Genomic DNA, 16912 nt, shown 5'->3' on the forward strand with positions numbered 1-16912 from the left:
TGCAACTACGTAGATTGCTACTTGCGAAGGAGGTATTGTTCCACGAACATGGCCTCCCGCTCGAGGTAGAAGTCGATGTTGACCTTCTTCTTGAAGCCGTGGCCTGGTGCGCAACCGTGCCGTGACGTGAGAAACATCGCCTCGCGCTCGATGACGGTCATGGGGAGGTAGGCATAGTACCTTCGTCCTTGGCGAGAATGTACCACACGGGAGCGTCGGGCTTGCGTATCTGCTTCACGATCTGCTCCGACTCAGACTCGGGCACGCGCGGGTCATTCGCGCCCTGGGAGATGAGCATCGGCTTGCTGATCTCGTGTGCGCGGGCGGTGGGCGATATCTCCTCCAGGAACTTCCTCATCTCGGGGATCCGTTCATCGCCGTACTCCTCCCGTCGCTGGTGCGCTTCAAGGTTGAGTGACACGCAAGATGACACACACACACACACACACCGCACACACACACACACACAAAGAGAGAGAGAGAGAACGTGGTGCAACGTACGTTGTCACGTCGGTAGGCGGAGGTGTTTTCGAGGAAGGTGACAAAGTTGCTGATACCCACCCGCTCCACACCGCAGCACAGTTCCTTGCCGAAGTGGATCATGGACGCCAGCACCATGTACCCGCCGTACGAACCTCCGTCCACCATCACACGATCCGCGTCCAGCTCCGGCTACGCGCGACACACATACACACACACACACACACACACACACACACACAAGGTGTAAAAAGCGGTTGAAGTGGCAGTGGAAGTGGTGAGTAGGAGGGTTCACCTGCTGCTTGACCCACTGGATGAGCATGCCGATGTCCTTGACCGAGTCTTCGCGCTTGAAGCCGTCGTCGAGCAGGAGGTAGGACTTTCCGTAGCCCGAAGACCCGCGCACGTTGGGGGCCAGCACCGCCACGCCCATCTCGCAGCAGTAGTACTGCACCCGCGGAATGAACTGCGGGCGCCACTGGCTCTCTGCATAGCACCGCCGCCTTTAGTGTTCGGCGCCCTCTGCTGTGCCGTGTGTGTGGTCGTGTTGTGTGAGCGCAGGCGCCAACGAACCAGGTCCTCCGTGAATGGTGATGATGACGGGGAGCTTTTTGTCGGCGGCCGGCAGTTCGCGGGGCTTGTAGTAGAAGGCGGGAATGGTCCGCTTGGTGCCTTCTTCGCCCTCCTCGTCGTCGAACGTCTCGAAGTGGATCAGGCTCGGCACCACGAAGGACTCGGTGTTGAGGCCGCCCACTTCGCTGAACGTCCAACGCACCGGCGGCGCCGGCGCCACAGCCGCCTCACCTTCACCCTCACCCGAGGGCGCGTCGAGGGTGTAGATATCGCCGGGCGTCTGGGCCGTGTTGAACACGATGCCAATCTGTCGGCTGTTGGGGTGCCACCTGTTGTGTCACCCAGGGCGAAGCGGGGGTCAGCTGATGCAGGCAGGTGTGTAAGGGGAGGGCAAACGCAGTACCTGGCGGAGTAGGCCAAGCCCACGGGCGTGTTGGCGAGGCGCTGGTACTGGAAGGTGGTGGTGTCCATGACGTAGACCACCGAGATGCCGTCTTCGTTGGTGATGAACAGCAATCGCTTGCCTTTTGATCGGCCACCGCCGCCGCCACCACGTGTTAATCTCAAGCGCTTGGGCGAGCGCTTGGCCGCGACGAAGTCCTTACCATCGGGTGACAGCTCGAGCGCGTCGATGTCCCACGGGATGCCAGCGGTGAGCATCTTCGGCAGCGTGTTCTCGCTTCGCCAAGCAGCACAAAGAAGAGAGAGAGAAAGAGTAGGAAATGAGGACTCTCACACACACGAGTGTGGAAAGGCAGGCGCACGGTAGCAATACCTGAGGTCGTAGTAGTAGAGGCGCTGGAACTCGCCCGTTTCATCGGAGCACATGAACAGCCCCTCGCCGTCCTTGGTGAACAGAGCCGGGCCGTAGGAGATCTGCAGGTGGTGGTGGTCGCGGCACAAATTGCCGGCCTCGTGAGCCCTCTGGCCAGGGGACGGCATTCGAGTGGTGGGGGGGGGCGAGATTCATAGCGCACCTTGTCCTCGCTCGGGTTCACTTGCATCAGCGCCTTGCTCTCCAAATGCAGCACATGGACCAGCGACTCGTTGGCACTGTTTGTGTGTGTGTGGTGTGTGTGTTGTTGTTGTTGTTGATGATGATGATGATGATGATGTAGGTAGGTAGGTGCGTACCTGATGTATTTCTTGACGAGCAGCTTGGACCCGTCGTGCGACCAGTCCGTGGGGTACCAGGAGCCGCCCTCGCTCAGTACCATCTCCTGCTGCGCGGGCGCCTCACCGAAGCTCCCGGACAGATCGCTCACGTAGATGTCCCAGTCCTTCCCATTGCGCTGCGTGCTGAAGTACGCGAATCGGTCTCCGCTCGGCGCCCTGCTCATCCATGAACACACGACACACGACACACGACACACGACACACGACACACGACACACGACACACGACACACACGTGTGAGCAGTTAACTGGAGAGAGAGCCACTGACGTGTAGCAGTGGAAAGTGGAAAGTGGATTGGGTGGGGTACGGTACCAAGTGATCGAGCCGTACTTGGAGACGCCGTCGGACAGGAGGGCGTACTTGGCCGTGGCGAGGTCGAAGTGATAGATTTGGTACTGCTCGGCCCCGCCCACGTCCCGCAGGAACAGCACGCTGCAGCAGGAACAGGTGACACGCATTGACCATCACCACTGGTGAGTACTAGAGCCGCTTCTTCATCTGGTGCGTGGTGGAGGTGCGGTGGTGAGAACCTGTTGCGGTATGGGGACGCGGGGTTGAGGCACATCGAGGCAGACAGCACGGGCTCCTTGAAGAACGTCAGCTGCTTGCGAAACCTGCGTGTAGAGATCATCAAGATTCAATGTGTGGGGCAGAGCTGCAGCAGGGGCACCGGTGCGAAGGGAGAGAAAGAAATACCCAGCGGGGCGGGAGATGTAGTGGAGTTGAGTGGTGTCGGCGAAGCGGGTGGAGATGAGCATACCCTCCACCTGATCCGCAGAGTCTGCGGATGCACGGTGCCATTCGTGCAGGTTGGCCCCACGAGTGTTCTGGTACTGCTCGAGCCGCTGCGTGATGTGCGGCACCGACTCGGGCACGTCCTCCAGCACCAGATTGCCCACCTCCCTTCGCTTCACCTCCATCTCAGGCACTTTATTATATTTATTTTCTGTTACACCAAGATGGAGACCGCGCACGAGGACGGTGTAGGCTGCTTGATACAAAGGCTGGACCACTTGGTGCTGACGGTGGCGAGCGTTGAGAAGACGTGCGCCTTCTACGAGCGCGTGCTGGGCATGGAGGTAGTCTCGTTTGGCCCGCAACAAGCGAGAAAGGCGCTGCGCTTCGGTCAGCAGAAGATTAACCTGCACCAGGCGGGCTCCGAGTTCGATCCCAAGGCCCTACGCCCCACGCCCGGGTCGGGCGACCTCTGCTTCGTCACGGCCCTGTCGCTCGACGACGTGGTGGCACACCTCACCAAGTGCGGGGTCGCCATTGAGGAGGGGCCGGTGGCCCGCACCGGCGCCATGGGTCCGATCCGCTCCGTCTACATCCGCGACCCGGACGCCAACCTCATCGAGATCGCTAACTACGACGCCTGATGCCAGTGCGGAGGGTAGATGCGACAAGAGTTCTTGTCGTTCTTTTCCAGGTGACCAGGCAGCCAAAAACCGGTTTTGGCTGGCAAAGCCACCAGTGGTGAGTAAATCCTGGACAAATTTTCATCGTTACTTGGTGATCTGTGATGGAGATTGAAGGACACAAGACCGAGGTGGGCAGCAGTACGGCGGAGACCCGTCCGTTGCCGTTTCATCTCATTCGCATCAGCCCGCAGCGCGATTTGCTTCTCTTGGTTTCTGGATCGAGCTTTTCCATCTACAATCTCAGGCAAGATTATCCCTTCACCTCAAGCCTTTCTCTATAATTTATGCTCATTCGTGGTCAATCTTCATTCAGAGAGGGCCAATTTGTGCAATTCCAAGGGGAGGAGAGCAATCAGCACTCGGATTTGATTCGAAGCGCAGCTTGGAACAGCAACGGAACCGCCCTGGCCACAGTGGGAGACGACAAGGTCGTCAAGTTGTGGCTCATTCACGATGGCCGCACTTATCACTACCAGGGAGAGACCCAGTACCTACGTCTCCTCCGCGACAGCTGCACTTGGTCGGCTTGCTAAGCTTTCCTTTGGCCATGTCTTCGTTGTACAGGAAGAACCCGAAGAAGCTCACCAGCGTCGTCTTTGCTTCCGACCCCGAGGGTGAGGTCATCGTCTACTCCGACAAGGTGCGCCCCTCACGTGCTCAGGCCCTGTTAGCACGCTCTCTTTCCTTCTCTAACACCTCCCGCGCATTGTGGGCGCTGTGCCCTCCGCCAGTTCGGTGAGGTGTTCTCATCGCCGGTGGCTCGACCCAACGAGCAGCCCAAGGTCTTGCTGGGCCATGTATCGATCATCACCGAAGTGGTAAGCCTCCTTCTCTCTTCTTTCTCTTTGTGTTGTTGTTGGTGGGATGTTTCCCTTTGCGGTGTGGGTGGGGTGTCAACGTTGTTGGTCCTCACCCTGGGCGGACTCCAGCTGCTGTCTCCGGGCGGAGACCTGCTCCTCTCTGCGGACAGAGACGAGAAGATCCGGGTGAGCCAGTACCCCAAGGCCTACAACATCGAGGCCTACTGCCTCGGCCACACACAGTACTGCGCTCCCCCCCCCTCTGCGCAGAGCATAGCCATAGATACCGGTCGGACGCTGACTGCTGTGTGCGCGCGTGCCCACAGATTCGTGAGCAGGATCTACATCCCCACATCGCAGCCGTCGGTGCTCTTCTCGGGCAGTGCTGACGGTACTGTGCGCGTGTGGCGGTACCTGGTCGGCGAACTCCTGCACACGGAGGACCTGACGCGAGGCGATGCCACCAGGCGGATCGTCACCCTCCCCGTAGCCTTCAGCGACGAGAAGCAGACGCTTGTCGTCCTCGTCGAGGGGTACTTACCCCCCAGGACTCATCATTCGAATCAGCTTCTCGTGCGTGAGCTGACCTCTCCTCGACTCAAAAGGGTGAACTCGGTCTACCTGTTCAAGTTGGTCGACGGCAAGGAGCTGAAGGAGGCGCAGGTGCTTCCGCTCCACTCGGCCCCCTGGGACGCGGCCTTCGACAAGGAGGACAACCTCTGGGTGTCAACCTCCTCCGGCGTCGAAGTCCTTACCAGCAGCGCCGACGATACCTACTCCCCGCTGGCTGAAGGTACTCCCTCCGTGTGCGTGTGCTGTGTGTCGTGCGCATTAGGCCGCGTGCTGAGTGTGTCGTGTGCGTACGCAGGACACGCTCTGGGCGCTAAGCTGCAGCAGCTGAACGAGAAGCGCGAGAAGCAGGCGAAAGCGGTGCTGGAAAAGAATGTGGAGAAGGCGCTGGCCTACGGTGCGATGAGGAAGCGGACGGCGGAGGACAAGGCGCAGGCCAAGAAGAGGAAGATCGAGGAGGCCAACGCCAATCCCGATCTCGTCAGCGCCAAGGAGAAGCGAAAGGAGCGGAGGAACAAGGCAAAGCAGGCCGAGAGGAAGAAGAAGGAGACACCGGCAGTGGACGACACCGTGGCGCCCATGGACGAGGTCAAGAACGTAACAGGCGAGGAAGAAGAAGAAGAAGAGAAGACCTCGTCTGCGTGAATCAGGACCAGAGACGTCGGAAGAAATACCTTTTCCACTGTTCTACACAGCCAAGAGGCGGCCGCCATCAGATGTCGATGATGACAAACACTTCACTGCGTTCGCCTTCGGGCTTCTCCATGATCTGCATTGCGCTGTATGTGATCGCCTGTGTGAACCGATTGAAGAGTGCCCGGGCAGTCAGTCACTGCCCACAGTCCGTCGGCAGCACGGCAACAGTCAGCGGCTAAGGAGTGGAGTGGGACAGACCTTGACTTCGGTGCCCTGGGGATGCTTATCGAGGTCGAAGGGTTCGCCTCGGCCCACGGCCCGGATCTTGAAGTTCTCCCGATCGAACTCGACGATCTCCACCTCCTTGCTGACGATGAGCTCGGTGGAAAACACGAAGAGGAACTCGTCCAGAAAGTTGAACAGCAGAGAATCGAGGTCATGGCCTGGTGAACGTGCACGCCGCATGGAGTGAGAGAGTGAGTCGGCAACAGGGAGCGACACGGCGGCACTGTGGCACTGCAGTGAACGTTCTAGCGAGGGGGAGAGGGGTGCAGGGTACCCTCGACTTCAACTTCGCACTGGTCCTCGACGTCAACGGTGTCGAGGTCGGTCATGTACCCGAACATGCCCACCACAGCCTGCTCGTAGGCCTGCTTCAGGCTCTCACCCCCTTAGGCCGAGAAAATGAGCAAGCGAGAGCAGAGCAGTTATGATTCCGTCCGAGGGAAACGTACAAGCATGAATCTGAACATCGGCAGGGTGATCCAGATCTGAACGTGATCGATCGTCAATCAATAAATGTGAAAATGCACAGAGATGAGAATGGGACACCAGAAACTGTACATTCGTAGCCAAAGGGCTCTGACAAATCGTTCCCGCTCTCCTTCTCACCTCCCCCGCCCCTCGCCCTGTCCTGTTCCATCCTTGTTCTAGATTGAAGAAAGAATAAATAAATACTTATTATTACGTTACATTTGCACCCTGCCGCGCGAGGGAAGAGTGGCGGGGAGAAGAGAGGAGAAGAAACAAAATAGAAAGAGAAGAGAGAGAAGAGGGAGAGACTCGCGCAGCGTCAGGTACAGGGGCTTAACACTCACTACAAGAGATACACGACACGACACGACACGACACGCCACAAGGGACTGACCCAGCGTGGGGCAGTCGGGTATGATGATAGGATAGGGCGGAGGCTGGAGCTCGCTCCTTGAGCGAGCGCGGTGGGCGCATCAGGCTCTGCTTCGGCCTGGAACATGCCGCCGCTGCTGCGGGCCAGGCGCGACTCACTTCCCTCCTCTGTTGACGTTGGTGGAAATACCGTGTTAGTACTCACGATGATCAGCGAATGAATGAGCCGTAAGTGGGTGGGTGGAGAGACGTACGGGAAGGGCGCGCTGCTGGCCAAGTCGTATCCCTTGCCCGAATCCATGTATTGATAGGAGAAACGAGTCGATGAAGATTGAAATGTGGAATGGTTGCGTCTCAGCGTTTTCTGTGTGTGTGACAAACGAAACGACAAGCTTTAGTAAGCAGAGAAGACACGCCACCACGCTACATCATCACCATACTTTTATTTTTGTTGCGCTGGACGGTGTTCACGTCAATAATGATCGTAGTAGCCGCAGAGGTGTCGGGCGCGGCGGGCCACAAGTCGAGAGAAAGAGGGACCTGGTTGTTGTTGTTTTGTTGTTTTTTTTTTTTTTTGTCTGTAGTGTTCGTTGGTGAAGACGTTAGCGAACAACCCCCTTTGTAAAAGAGTAAGAACAGATCAAAGGGGAGAGCACGTACGAGGTCGGGGGCTGCGCACTAGTGGTTCCTCTGCTCGTCCAGGAAGCGGTGGTAAGCGTATGTGGCCTCCGCGAGGCTCCTTTCCTCTTCCAGCCTCCGCATGGAGATCCATAGGCACATGTCCATGCCCTCGGGCTGCTCCGGCGGCGGCGTGTAGAGCACCTCTTCGAGCCACGCCAGCTAAGCGATGTGCGCTCTCAGGCCCGCGTCCCTCTCTCTGGCCGCGGCGGTCTCGGCGGCAGCCTGCTGTGTCATGGCCACGACCACGGCGGCCTGGAGCACGGCGACGGCGACGGCGGCCTGCCGGGACAGGGCCACGACCACGGCGGCCTGGTGCACGGTGGTGGGCTGCTGGGCCACGACCACGGCGGCCTGGAACACGGCGGCGGCGGCGGGCTGCTGGGGCACGGCCACGACCACAGGGGCCTGGAACACGGCCACGGCAGCGGCGGCAGGCTGGCCTGTGACGTTGTGCCCGCGACGGAGCGCTGCGTTCACGAAGCGGCGAAGCGTCAGGGCCGGGCCAGGGGCGTGATGGTGGTGGTGTGGCGGCGGGCTGGGGCCGGGAACGGGGCGAGGGCAAGGGGGTGGGGGGGGAAGCGAGTCCTTCGTGGCCCACAGGTAGACCGCGTAGAGCAGCTCATTTCCGACCAGCTGCGCCGCGAACACCGCCACCCACCGCGGCACCACGATGTTGGTGACGACTCCCGCCAGCGCTGACGATAGAGTGGTAGTCGTAGCCCACGAGGGCACCACCTCAACCGATGGCCACGACGAGGGGAGTGTGGGCCTCGACGGGAGGGCCGAGTGGAGGAAGGCCCCGAGGTGCCGCTTGACCGATGATGATGTCAAGCCCTTGTGCGAGCTCAACTCGGCCTCGGCCTCGACCTGAGTCGCGAAGCCGCGGGCCAGGCCGTGCGCGACGTCCTGCTCGAGGGTCGCGAACGAGTTGCTGTCGATGCTGTTCTCTTTGTTTTTGTTCTTGATCTTGTTGCAGAAGATTACGAAGATGTCATTGACGTTGAGAGGTCCGGGACGAGCCGACTCGACGTTGTTGTTCTTCTTCTTCTTCTCGAAGTTGAAGTTGAAGGCGCTGTTGCCCTCGAATGGTCCAGGGCGAGTCGTCCTCTCGACCCCTTCATGAAGGAAAGGGGGTGGGGTAGCCGTTGAAGGGGCTGCTCGTACTCGCCAAGGCCTCGACTGGGCGATGGACGATGTCGTAGCCCATGACCGGTCGAGATGATTTCGATCAACACGACGAAACAAATACACCAGAGAGTGAAAGCACGTCGCGCTGCGCGTGTGCGGACGTACCATGAGAGCCCAGTCAGAACTCTGGGTGTTTGCTGGTCGAGCATCATAAGTGACCAGTTTCCTCTTCTCGGTCATTGTTGTTCGAGCGCAAAAACGCTTGACGCTACAAGAGAGGTCTCTGCATTTTTAGGGATCGAAATCCAACGGACAACAAAAAGATGGGAAGGACAACAAAAAGATGGGAACAAGCCTGACCGCGAGCTTAGTTTTTTCCTTTCCATTTCACGAGAGTTGCAGCGAGAAATCAATAAGGAAAATCCCCATTGGTAAACTTAGTACCCGTAGCAGCAACAATCCTTTTTTGTACTCGTGGGTTCCCTTGCAGCCGTTAGCCGTTGGGAAGACATAACCCTCATCTCAGGGCAAGAGGATCCTCTTGCGTGCGCAGGCCTTCCAGTTCTTCGATAAAAGCAAATAAATAATCAAATATTCACAACTTATGTGCGAGGAACATACTCAAAGGAGCCCGGGGTGCTGGTTGGCTTCAGCTTCTTGCATACGCCGTTCAGCATGTCGCCGATCCACTGCTCCAACTCCCCGTGGTCAGCCGGGCCGAAGAGCATCCTTGCGGGGTCTTGGCCGACGCTACTCCGTCGTCGCATTCGTGGCAGGCCGAGTAATGAGAGATCCAGCACGTTGTCGTTGTCATCTTCTGCTCCTGGGCTGTCCGCACGGGTATTTCTATCCGCGCCCCTTCTCCTTCGCTCGGCCTTGTTCGTGGTTCGGTTTCCTCCATGTGCTGTGGTCCTTCGTTCGCGTCCACGACGGGTAGCACCTTTCGACACTGCACCTCTATCCGGCTTGCTATCCCAACGCTTCCAAGGTCCATGCGGGCTTCGGGCTGTGCCATCCTAGTTTTTTTTGAACCGACGAGAAGCTTGAGGAAGCGTTTTGAACCGACGAGAACTGTATTGACGGCTGTATGGTTGCCTCCGCTCGGGTGGTCGTGCGGTCTTATGTCAACTTTAGCCTCCGTAGTTACACTACTCCGCTAGTTAAAATCGAGCGTTACCCGCGGGTCCTTGTCCTAAAGCGTGGTGTGCTCAACTTGACGTTGGTGGTAGTTAGCCATTTTCCGAAGAAGGTTGCCTTTTATGCATCTTGTTACCTTTATGGACAGTAGGGCACCTTACGCGCCTGCACCACGTACATGGGATCGGTCTCGCCGGGGTGGGGCGAGATATCGAGCGACTCAGGAGGGGCGAAGCCCGGCGTGTAATGAAAGTAGGAGCCCACCAGGTAGACTCGCTCCCGATCACTGATGTGCAGCCATATATCGATCACCTTCTCGGGAAGCATCGGTTGCTGAAGCTGCACGCACGAAACACACGCCTTAGACTTGCTCACTCAACGAGAGAGCTGCAGACGCGTCGGCACGGCGGGCGTTTTGTTCACCTCATGGCGCAAGTGCCGCCGGGCTTGAGCACTCGGTGCACCTCCTTGAAGACCCCCATCGGGCGAGTGAGGTAGTCCACGCTCACCGAACAGAGAACCACATCAAAAGAGTCGTTGTCGAAGGGCAGCTCCACCTGATGAGGCAGTCAGTGAGATGACGAAAAGATCAGCCCCCCCCCGGGGGGCACAAGCGCGTTACCTGCTCTTGGTTCAAGTCGAGCACTCGTCGCTCCGTGAGAAGCGGGTTGGCACGCAGCTCCTCCTCGTTCATCCCGACCCCCACCAGCCGCTTCACCTTGAGGTCGTCCGGCAGGTGCGACGTCCAGGAGGACATGAGGTCCAGCACGCTCGCCTCTGGGTATCGAACCCAAGAAGCGTGAATAGGGGCTGAAGAAGATGCACAAGAATGAAGAGATGACGCACCGCCATGGTAAGGTTCGATGAGGGTCAAGTAGTGCCTTTGGACGGCTGCTCGTGCAGCGTCGTCGATGTGATGCACGTTCACACGGGGCTCCTCGTAGAAAAGTGAATCGGGCTGCTCATCTGCGCGTTGAAAGGACTCGGGCGGGAAGGGAAAGGCGGCGGGCCACGTTGCATGCGTTGTTATCACCTTGCTCACCGCCATAGAGCGCGGCAGCTTCGGGAACAGAGCTCGCCAAGTGCTGCTCATCCTCGCGTTTGCTCATCTTTTCTTCATGTTTTCTTTTTCTTCTTTTGCTGGCTGAACTTTTGTCGCGAATTATTTTAATATTATATTCTTTTCCTGGGCCACACGCACAAGAGTTTTCATCCCGTTGGAGAAAGATGAAGCGGCTCACGTTGCTTGCATCTCTGTTGCTTCTGCTTTGCGTGGCAACTCATGGTGCCAATGCCCTTCCTTCGAACTCCCTCAACTTCCCAATTAATCTATTTTAAGAACAAATTCCTTAGGATTTGGGATGCCGCCGTTGAGACAAGAAGGCTCCCTCCTCAACGAAGCCTCGCTAAGAGATCTGGCGGAGGTCGCGGAAGGCCATAGGCAACAGCCGCATCACGACTTCTCGCCCAAACACGACGCCGACCGGTGGCGGGCTCTCTTGGTGGCCGCCGCCGAGCAGGACGTCTACACCACCGCCAACGTACGGACACCGGGGGGAGGGGGACGCTTCGCTTTCGTTCTTTGGTCTTCTCTCTTCTAACTCGGAGGTGCCCGGTGTGGTCATTAGTTGGCGTTGCGACGCATCAGCGAACTGAAGGCTCAGCACCCGTCCCTGTTTGCTCAGCTCACCTGTGTCGGCTCTGAGGTGCCCTCCGCCGAGGCCGCTCATTCTCAAAGTTTGGTTTTCTTTTATTCACCCGCCGTTCTCTCGACAAAAGGTGATCGAGTCGCAACGGCTGGATCACGGGCCACTGCTGTCGTACTACATCGTGGGCGGGCGGGAGGAAGGTGGTGATTCGCTCCAAACAGGCCGTCGCCCCTTCCTGCCGGCCAAGGTGGGCATCGACACTGGTCTGTCGTCCGCGTGCTTTCCCGCCAACTTCCTCGCACTGCCCGTGCGCTACGAAGCGCCCGCCGTGATCTCAGCCCGACGCATCCTGCCCCTCCACGAACGGGACATCAACGTCGAAGAGGTAAGCCGGCCCTTTGAATGCCCACATACATTACCACGTGGCCATCAGCAACATCACTGACTCTCTCGCCACGTATTCGGACATAAAAGTACGCCAAGCAGGTCGCCACCCAAAAGTCGGGTTCGACCCAGTGGCGCGTGGTGAGCGCGGAGGAAGAGGTGCTTGTCTGTCCTTTCTCTAGATACACCCGATGGCTGCTGACGGGCACAGCCGATGCCGGTTGGAGAAGTGGTTGACTGACAACCAAGCCCGGGTTGGCGTGCTGTGCAGATGACCCGAGTGACGTTCAATGTGTCGGCATTCGTGCTGAGCGTGGTGGAGCTGCCCAGCGGTCAGTACCTCGTGGCAGTCTATGGGCGGAGTGCCGACGCGCCCGACCACATCGTCGAACGAAACGTGCAAGTGCTGCTGGCCGATCAGCGCGGCGACAAGCACCAGGTACGCTCGCCCCAAACAATGCCTTTTCGCAGAAAGAAGCTGCTAAGCGTTGTTTGTTTTTGTCGCAGGTCGTGGTCTCTTCGTCATCGTCGTCGCCGCCCTCGAAGAAGCGAGCGGCACCCGTCTACCGCGTGTCTAAATTCTCTCGTCTCTCAGTTTCCAGGTATCATCACATCGCCCATTCAGGAAGAGAAGGCAATGACTCACGCATGTGTGCATCTCTCTGCTGCAGCGACGTTGGTGCTATGAAGGGCAGGAGGGGTGCCGACCCGAACTCCCGTACGCTAATGAGCTACAACATCTGGAACTACAACGCCGACTGGCAGGAGAGGAAACGCCTGATCGCGCAGTTTGTACGTACGCTTCGGCTTGGTCGCTTTGGCTGTGTTCGCGTTGAGAGGAGGCTTACCAGAGCCGGTGAACAACCACAACGATTTCCGTGCGTGCGTGCAGATTAGCAAGCAGCAGCCAGACATTGTGGGCGTGCAGGAGATCCGGTACAAGTACTCCGGCGGTCCCGACCAGCTGACGGACCTTGTCAACGAACTGCAGCTTCTCAACCAGACCTACAATCACGTCTATCAGCCTGCCATGTACTACGACAACGAGGCACGTTTTTCGCTCTCTCTTCTCTCTCTCCATCGAGGTGATCGTCGATTGCGAAAGCTAATACGCGCCGTACCTATGAACCCAGGCCGAGGGTGTGGGCGTGCTTTCGCGAGTGCCCATCGCCATCCACGAATACATCAACCTCACCTTTGTTCCTGGTACGGATGCTCTTTGCAGAGTAGGGCCAACGGCCATTGAGTTGATTAACACGTGCTGCTTCTTCAGGCACTACCGACGGCAATCGGCGAATCGTTCTACGCACTCTGCTGATGGACGCGAACAACGCGCCCTTCAACTTCTTCGTCTCCCACTTCACCTACGCCATCGGCGAGGGCCAGATGAGCAACGCTTTCGGTACGTCCGTCGCCGCAACATTCTCGGCTTTGGCTTGGTGGCCATAAAAACGAACGTACGCTCATACTCTCACCTCCATCATTATTACCAGAACTTTTCAACTTCATGAGGCGGCAGCGGCCAGACGTTCCTCAGAGCGTGGTCGCCGATTTCAACATCTACGTTGGACATGTACGCTTCTCTCCATCATCATCGCACATTGTATTGTACAGCACGCCCGCTGATGCTCGTAGGCACTCTCAAAATAACACACTCGCATTCTCTTCTGTAGGAGGAACCGACCAACTTCCTCACTGGCAAGCTCTCTTACCGAGGCGTCAAGGGTGATCTCAAGGATGTGTGGCTTGATGCCCACGGTACCGACATCTCTGAAAGGTCGCTTCATGTTGAGCTGCACGGGTACCGAGAAGTGCTCTATGTTGTGCAACCTGCAGGTACCTCAGAGCCGGGCTACACATTCAGCAATCTGCCCTGGTCGTCGGGTCTCATCAATAGGGCCGACCGAATCCTGGTCCGCAACATGCCCTACATCCTTTCGCAGCCCAATACAACCGTCACCACGTACGAACGCCATTCGCCCCGCACCTTCTTTGGCAGCTTGACTGCTCACCCTGCGCGCTGCGTGTGTCTCAGTGGCCGCGTCACGCCCGGCGCCAACCCGGCGTCCGACCACCTGGCCGTGGCGTCTCACGTTTCGTATGTCACTAACAACACATGGACGCGACCGTAGCCCACCTCACCTCACACCCTTGTGGCGCAGCAAGAGATGAGCAATCACCTGTACGAGCATCCCGCTGATGATGGCGAAAACAAAGCTCCACTTGTCTTGCGCGCCCGCAGGTTGCAGCAGTACGTGGTGGAGCTGGACAGAAGCTCCGTGTTGGTTGCTGTCAACTCGGCCACCGCCGATTGGAGCCCGCGCCTCTTCTCGGCGCTTCTGTCCGGCGCGAAGTTCCCGCGTGCCCGGTCGCCACAAATTCTTTTCCTTCATTTATAAATAAATACAAGTTGCTTTGCTGGATTAGTCTCAAGGCACAAGCACAAAGACAAATGGAGGACGTAGAGCAGCTAAAGAGGGAGAATGAAGAGCTCAAGCGACAGCTGGCCGAGTACCAAAAGAGTGCCAGGGTTCGTGCATTACTGCTCGTAATCATGTGCATTAAATTCAAAACCTGATTAATTGATTCGTGTCTTCCACAGCCTCGTGATGCCGTGCTGACATCAGTCTCGCCTGGAGCTGCCATTGACGAGAAATCTGCCCTCACCATCATCGTTTTGGGTTGGACCCTTTTTGTTCCATTTGCATTCCTGCATTCCTGAGCAGAGGAGGCTGACCGCGTGCACATCTTCTTGCGTGGCGCAACAGGTGCCTCTGGCGACTTGGCCAAGAAGAAGACCTATCCCGTTCTGTTCTCGCTCTACCTCCACGGCTTGCTGCCGCCCAACGCCATCATCTACGGGTTTGCCCGAAGCAAGCTGGACGACGCCGACTTCAAGAAGCAAATTTCGCGCCAGTACTGCCACCCCTCATTACGCCCTTGTGTGGCTTGTGTTGCTGATGCGCTTGCTATGTTGAAGTTTCAAGAAGGCGCCAGAGGAGAAGGTGAACGGCTTCCTGGATCGGTGCTACTACTTCAGTGGCCAGTACAACTCGGCTGAGTCCTTCGCCGAGCTGGCCAAGGCCATGGACGAGAAGGAGTCTGCTTTCACCTCCGGGTCGCAGGTTTGTTCTTGCCTTGTCTTGCTCGTCGCTGAAGTGCTCCTTGGTTGCTGATTCGTTTGTCTTCATCCACTCACTCCCAAATTGCAGCCCGCCAACAGGATCTTCTACATGGCCATCCCTCCGTCCATCTTCTTGGATGTGGCGAAGGCTATTCAGCCCGCGGCCATGAGCAAGGTGCGCTCCCGAACCACGCATTTCCTCCCTGAGCGCTCCTTGGTCCAACGTGCCTCTCACAATCACACGACAATCACACAGACCGGGTGGAACCGTGTGATCGTGGAGAAGCCATTCGGCCACGACCTCGACTCGTCCAGAGCGCTCTCCAGCTCCATGTCGCAGCTCTTCACTGAAGACCAGTTGTATAGGATTGACCACTACGTATATACGATTACCGCCCACCCCACGTTTATGCTGCGCCTGCATGGTTGGCTCTGCGATTCCTGACGTTATGTCGCTCAGTTAGGAAAGGAGATGGTGCAGAACTTGATGGTGCTGCGTTTCGCCAACAGCGTATTCGAGCCCGTCTGGAACCGCAACTTTGTCTCCAACGTCATCATCACGTTCAAGGTACGCCCTCACCTATTCTATTTGACCATTCTTGGTTGAACACGATTCAACGCGCATTCTTCGACGTCGTGCGTTCCAACAGGAGGACATTGGCACAGAGGGACGCGGAGGCTACTTCGATGGCAACGGCATCATCCGTGACGTCATGCAGAATCACCTCATCCAGATTCTTGCGCTTGTTGGCATGGAGGCTCCCATCAGCCTCAGCGCCGAGGACGTTAGAGATGAAAAGGTACTCTACCTATGCTTCTAGCCCCTCCCCCAAGTCATCTCTGCTCACCATTGTGTTTGTTCAGGTCAAGTTGCTGCGCGCGGTGTCTGCGCTCACTCTGGACGATCTCGTGATCGGTCAGTACACCGCTAGCCCGGATGGAAAGACACCCGGATACAAGGTATTGCTTTCGTGCCCACTTGCACTTGAACCCGTACGCAAGTATTGATCGACTGTTGGCATATATCAGGAGGATCCAGGCGTGCCTCAGGACTCTGTGACGCCCACGTTCGCGGCGGCGGTCCTGCACATCAACAACTCCCGCTGGGCCGGCACTCCATTCATCCTCAAGTGCGGCAAAGGTGCCGAAATCTCTCATCTCTTCTTTGCAGCTGAGCACGGGCGTATGCGATCGTAGACGCTTGTTAAACAAGCTACGCGTTCTCTTCTCACAGCTCTGAACGAGCGCAAGGCTGAGATTCGCATTCAGTTCAAGTGCCCGTCTGCTTCTCTGTTCCCCGTACCACTCCCTGACTCTGTCGCTGCTCATTTCGCCTCACTCCACTCACGAATCTCTCTCTCTTCGTGTTGGTGATAACAGAACTGTTCGGCGCCCAACGAGCTGGTGCTTCGTGTGCAGCCCAACGAGGCCGTCTACATGAAGATGTTGACCAAGAAGCCAGGCCTCACCACCGCGCTCGCGCAAAGCGAGCTGGATCTCTCGTACAAGTCCCGGTTCGAAGACCTGGAATCGCCGGACGGTGCGTTTGACACTACCTGCTTTCTTTCCAACAAGGCGTCGTGGTCACACATCCGTGCTGACATTTCAAGGCCTCTTCTTTCTCAGCCTACGAGCGTTTGATCTTCGATGTCATCAAGGGCGATCACAACCTGTTTGTGCGCGACGACGAGCTCGAGGCCGCCTGGAAGATCTTCACTCCCATCCTCCACCAACTGGAGAAGGAGAAGGTTACCTTTGTTCTTTCTGTCTTTCATCTCTCTTCCACCCGCCCACGTACTGATGTTACATTCTTCTTCGTTCTTGAGTAGATTCAGCCCGACTTGTACGAGTTCGGCAGCCGAGGCCCCGCGTCGGCCGACAAGCTCATTGCAGACTCCGGCTACAGGCTCACCACCGGCTACACCTGGCCTGTCAACAGGAAGGCGCAGCTGTGAGGCCGCGGTTTGAAAAGTTGAGAGACCCCAAGCGTGCAGCTTTGTTGCAATTTCTGGAGGACAACAAAAACA

The 16912-nt window shown here is 57.5% G+C and overlaps 8 protein-coding genes across 8 annotated transcripts; 4 read left to right on the plus strand and 4 right to left on the minus strand.

The window, feature by feature from the left end:
- Nucleotides 1-17: 17 nt before the first annotated feature.
- Nucleotides 18-3150, minus strand: ACA1_383640 (peptidase S9, prolyl oligopeptidase; the record flags this gene model as incomplete). Its single annotated transcript, XM_004338796.1, has 12 exons — nt 18-103; nt 181-394; nt 502-672; nt 776-966; nt 1054-1382; nt 1457-1732; nt 1829-1929; nt 2031-2106; nt 2188-2385; nt 2561-2662; nt 2761-2844; nt 2927-3150. 12 exons carry the CDS (start codon nt 3148-3150, stop codon nt 18-20), a joined length of 2052 nt encoding a protein of 683 aa, XP_004338844.1.
- Nucleotides 3151-3189: 39 nt separating this feature from the next.
- ACA1_383650 (uncharacterized protein) lies at nt 3190-3609 on the plus strand (the record flags this gene model as incomplete). The annotated part of the gene is made up of 1 exon (XM_004338797.1): nt 3190-3609. One exon carries the CDS (start codon nt 3190-3192, stop codon nt 3607-3609), a length of 420 nt encoding a protein of 139 aa, XP_004338845.1.
- Nucleotides 3610-3752: 143 nt separating this feature from the next.
- Nucleotides 3753-5666, plus strand: ACA1_383660 (WD repeat protein WDR4, putative; the record flags this gene model as incomplete). Its single annotated transcript, XM_004338798.1, has 8 exons — nt 3753-3789; nt 4033-4138; nt 4216-4291; nt 4383-4469; nt 4581-4693; nt 4778-4984; nt 5057-5244; nt 5320-5666. 8 exons carry the CDS (start codon nt 3753-3755, stop codon nt 5664-5666), a joined length of 1161 nt encoding a protein of 386 aa, XP_004338846.1.
- Nucleotides 5667-5733: 67 nt separating this feature from the next.
- On the minus strand, nt 5734-7083 carry ACA1_383670 (archease family protein; the record flags this gene model as incomplete). Its single annotated transcript, XM_004338799.1, has 6 exons — nt 5734-5814; nt 5916-6100; nt 6217-6327; nt 6501-6586; nt 6801-6860; nt 7037-7083. 6 exons carry the CDS (start codon nt 7081-7083, stop codon nt 5734-5736), a joined length of 570 nt encoding a protein of 189 aa, XP_004338847.1.
- Nucleotides 7084-7622: 539 nt separating this feature from the next.
- On the minus strand, nt 7623-8670 carry ACA1_383680 (uncharacterized protein; the record flags this gene model as incomplete). The annotated part of the gene is made up of 2 exons (XM_004338800.1): nt 7623-8578; nt 8628-8670. 2 exons carry the CDS (start codon nt 8668-8670, stop codon nt 7623-7625), a joined length of 999 nt encoding a protein of 332 aa, XP_004338848.1.
- A 1196-nt stretch (nt 8671-9866) lies between these two features.
- Nucleotides 9867-10837, minus strand: ACA1_383690 (ubiquinone/menaquinone biosynthesis methyltransferaselike protein; the record flags this gene model as incomplete). The annotated part of the gene is made up of 5 exons (XM_004338801.1): nt 9867-10067; nt 10184-10285; nt 10351-10505; nt 10575-10694; nt 10771-10837. The coding sequence occupies 5 exons, from the start codon at nt 10835-10837 to the stop codon at nt 9867-9869; spliced, it is 645 nt and encodes a 214-aa protein (XP_004338849.1).
- Nucleotides 10838-11089: 252 nt separating this feature from the next.
- On the plus strand, nt 11090-13893 carry ACA1_383700 (endonuclease/exonuclease/phosphatase family protein; the record flags this gene model as incomplete). Its single annotated transcript, XM_004338802.1, is given in 14 exon segments — nt 11090-11269; nt 11357-11434; nt 11508-11762; nt 11864-11920; nt 12033-12200; nt 12269-12331; nt 12452-12553; nt 12654-12878; nt 12895-12967; nt 13035-13163; nt 13255-13334; nt 13435-13519; nt 13598-13724; nt 13797-13893. The coding sequence occupies 14 exon segments, from the start codon at nt 11090-11092 to the stop codon at nt 13891-13893; spliced, it is 1719 nt and encodes a 572-aa protein (XP_004338850.1).
- Nucleotides 13894-14213: 320 nt separating this feature from the next.
- On the plus strand, nt 14214-16840 carry ACA1_383710 (glucose6-phosphate dehydrogenase, C-terminal domain containing protein; the record flags this gene model as incomplete). The annotated part of the gene is made up of 14 exons (XM_004338803.1): nt 14214-14291; nt 14364-14442; nt 14530-14677; nt 14742-14886; nt 14974-15060; nt 15142-15264; nt 15346-15453; nt 15536-15685; nt 15750-15845; nt 15915-16026; nt 16120-16184; nt 16266-16425; nt 16512-16633; nt 16715-16840. 14 exons carry the CDS (start codon nt 14214-14216, stop codon nt 16838-16840), a joined length of 1599 nt encoding a protein of 532 aa, XP_004338851.1.
- Nucleotides 16841-16912: the final 72 nt, after the last annotated feature.

Source organism: Acanthamoeba castellanii, assembly GCF_000313135.1.
Source record: "Acanthamoeba castellanii str. Neff unplaced genomic scaffold scf7180000084721, whole genome shotgun sequence".
Taxonomy (NCBI): domain Eukaryota; phylum Discosea; order Longamoebia; family Acanthamoebidae; genus Acanthamoeba; species Acanthamoeba castellanii.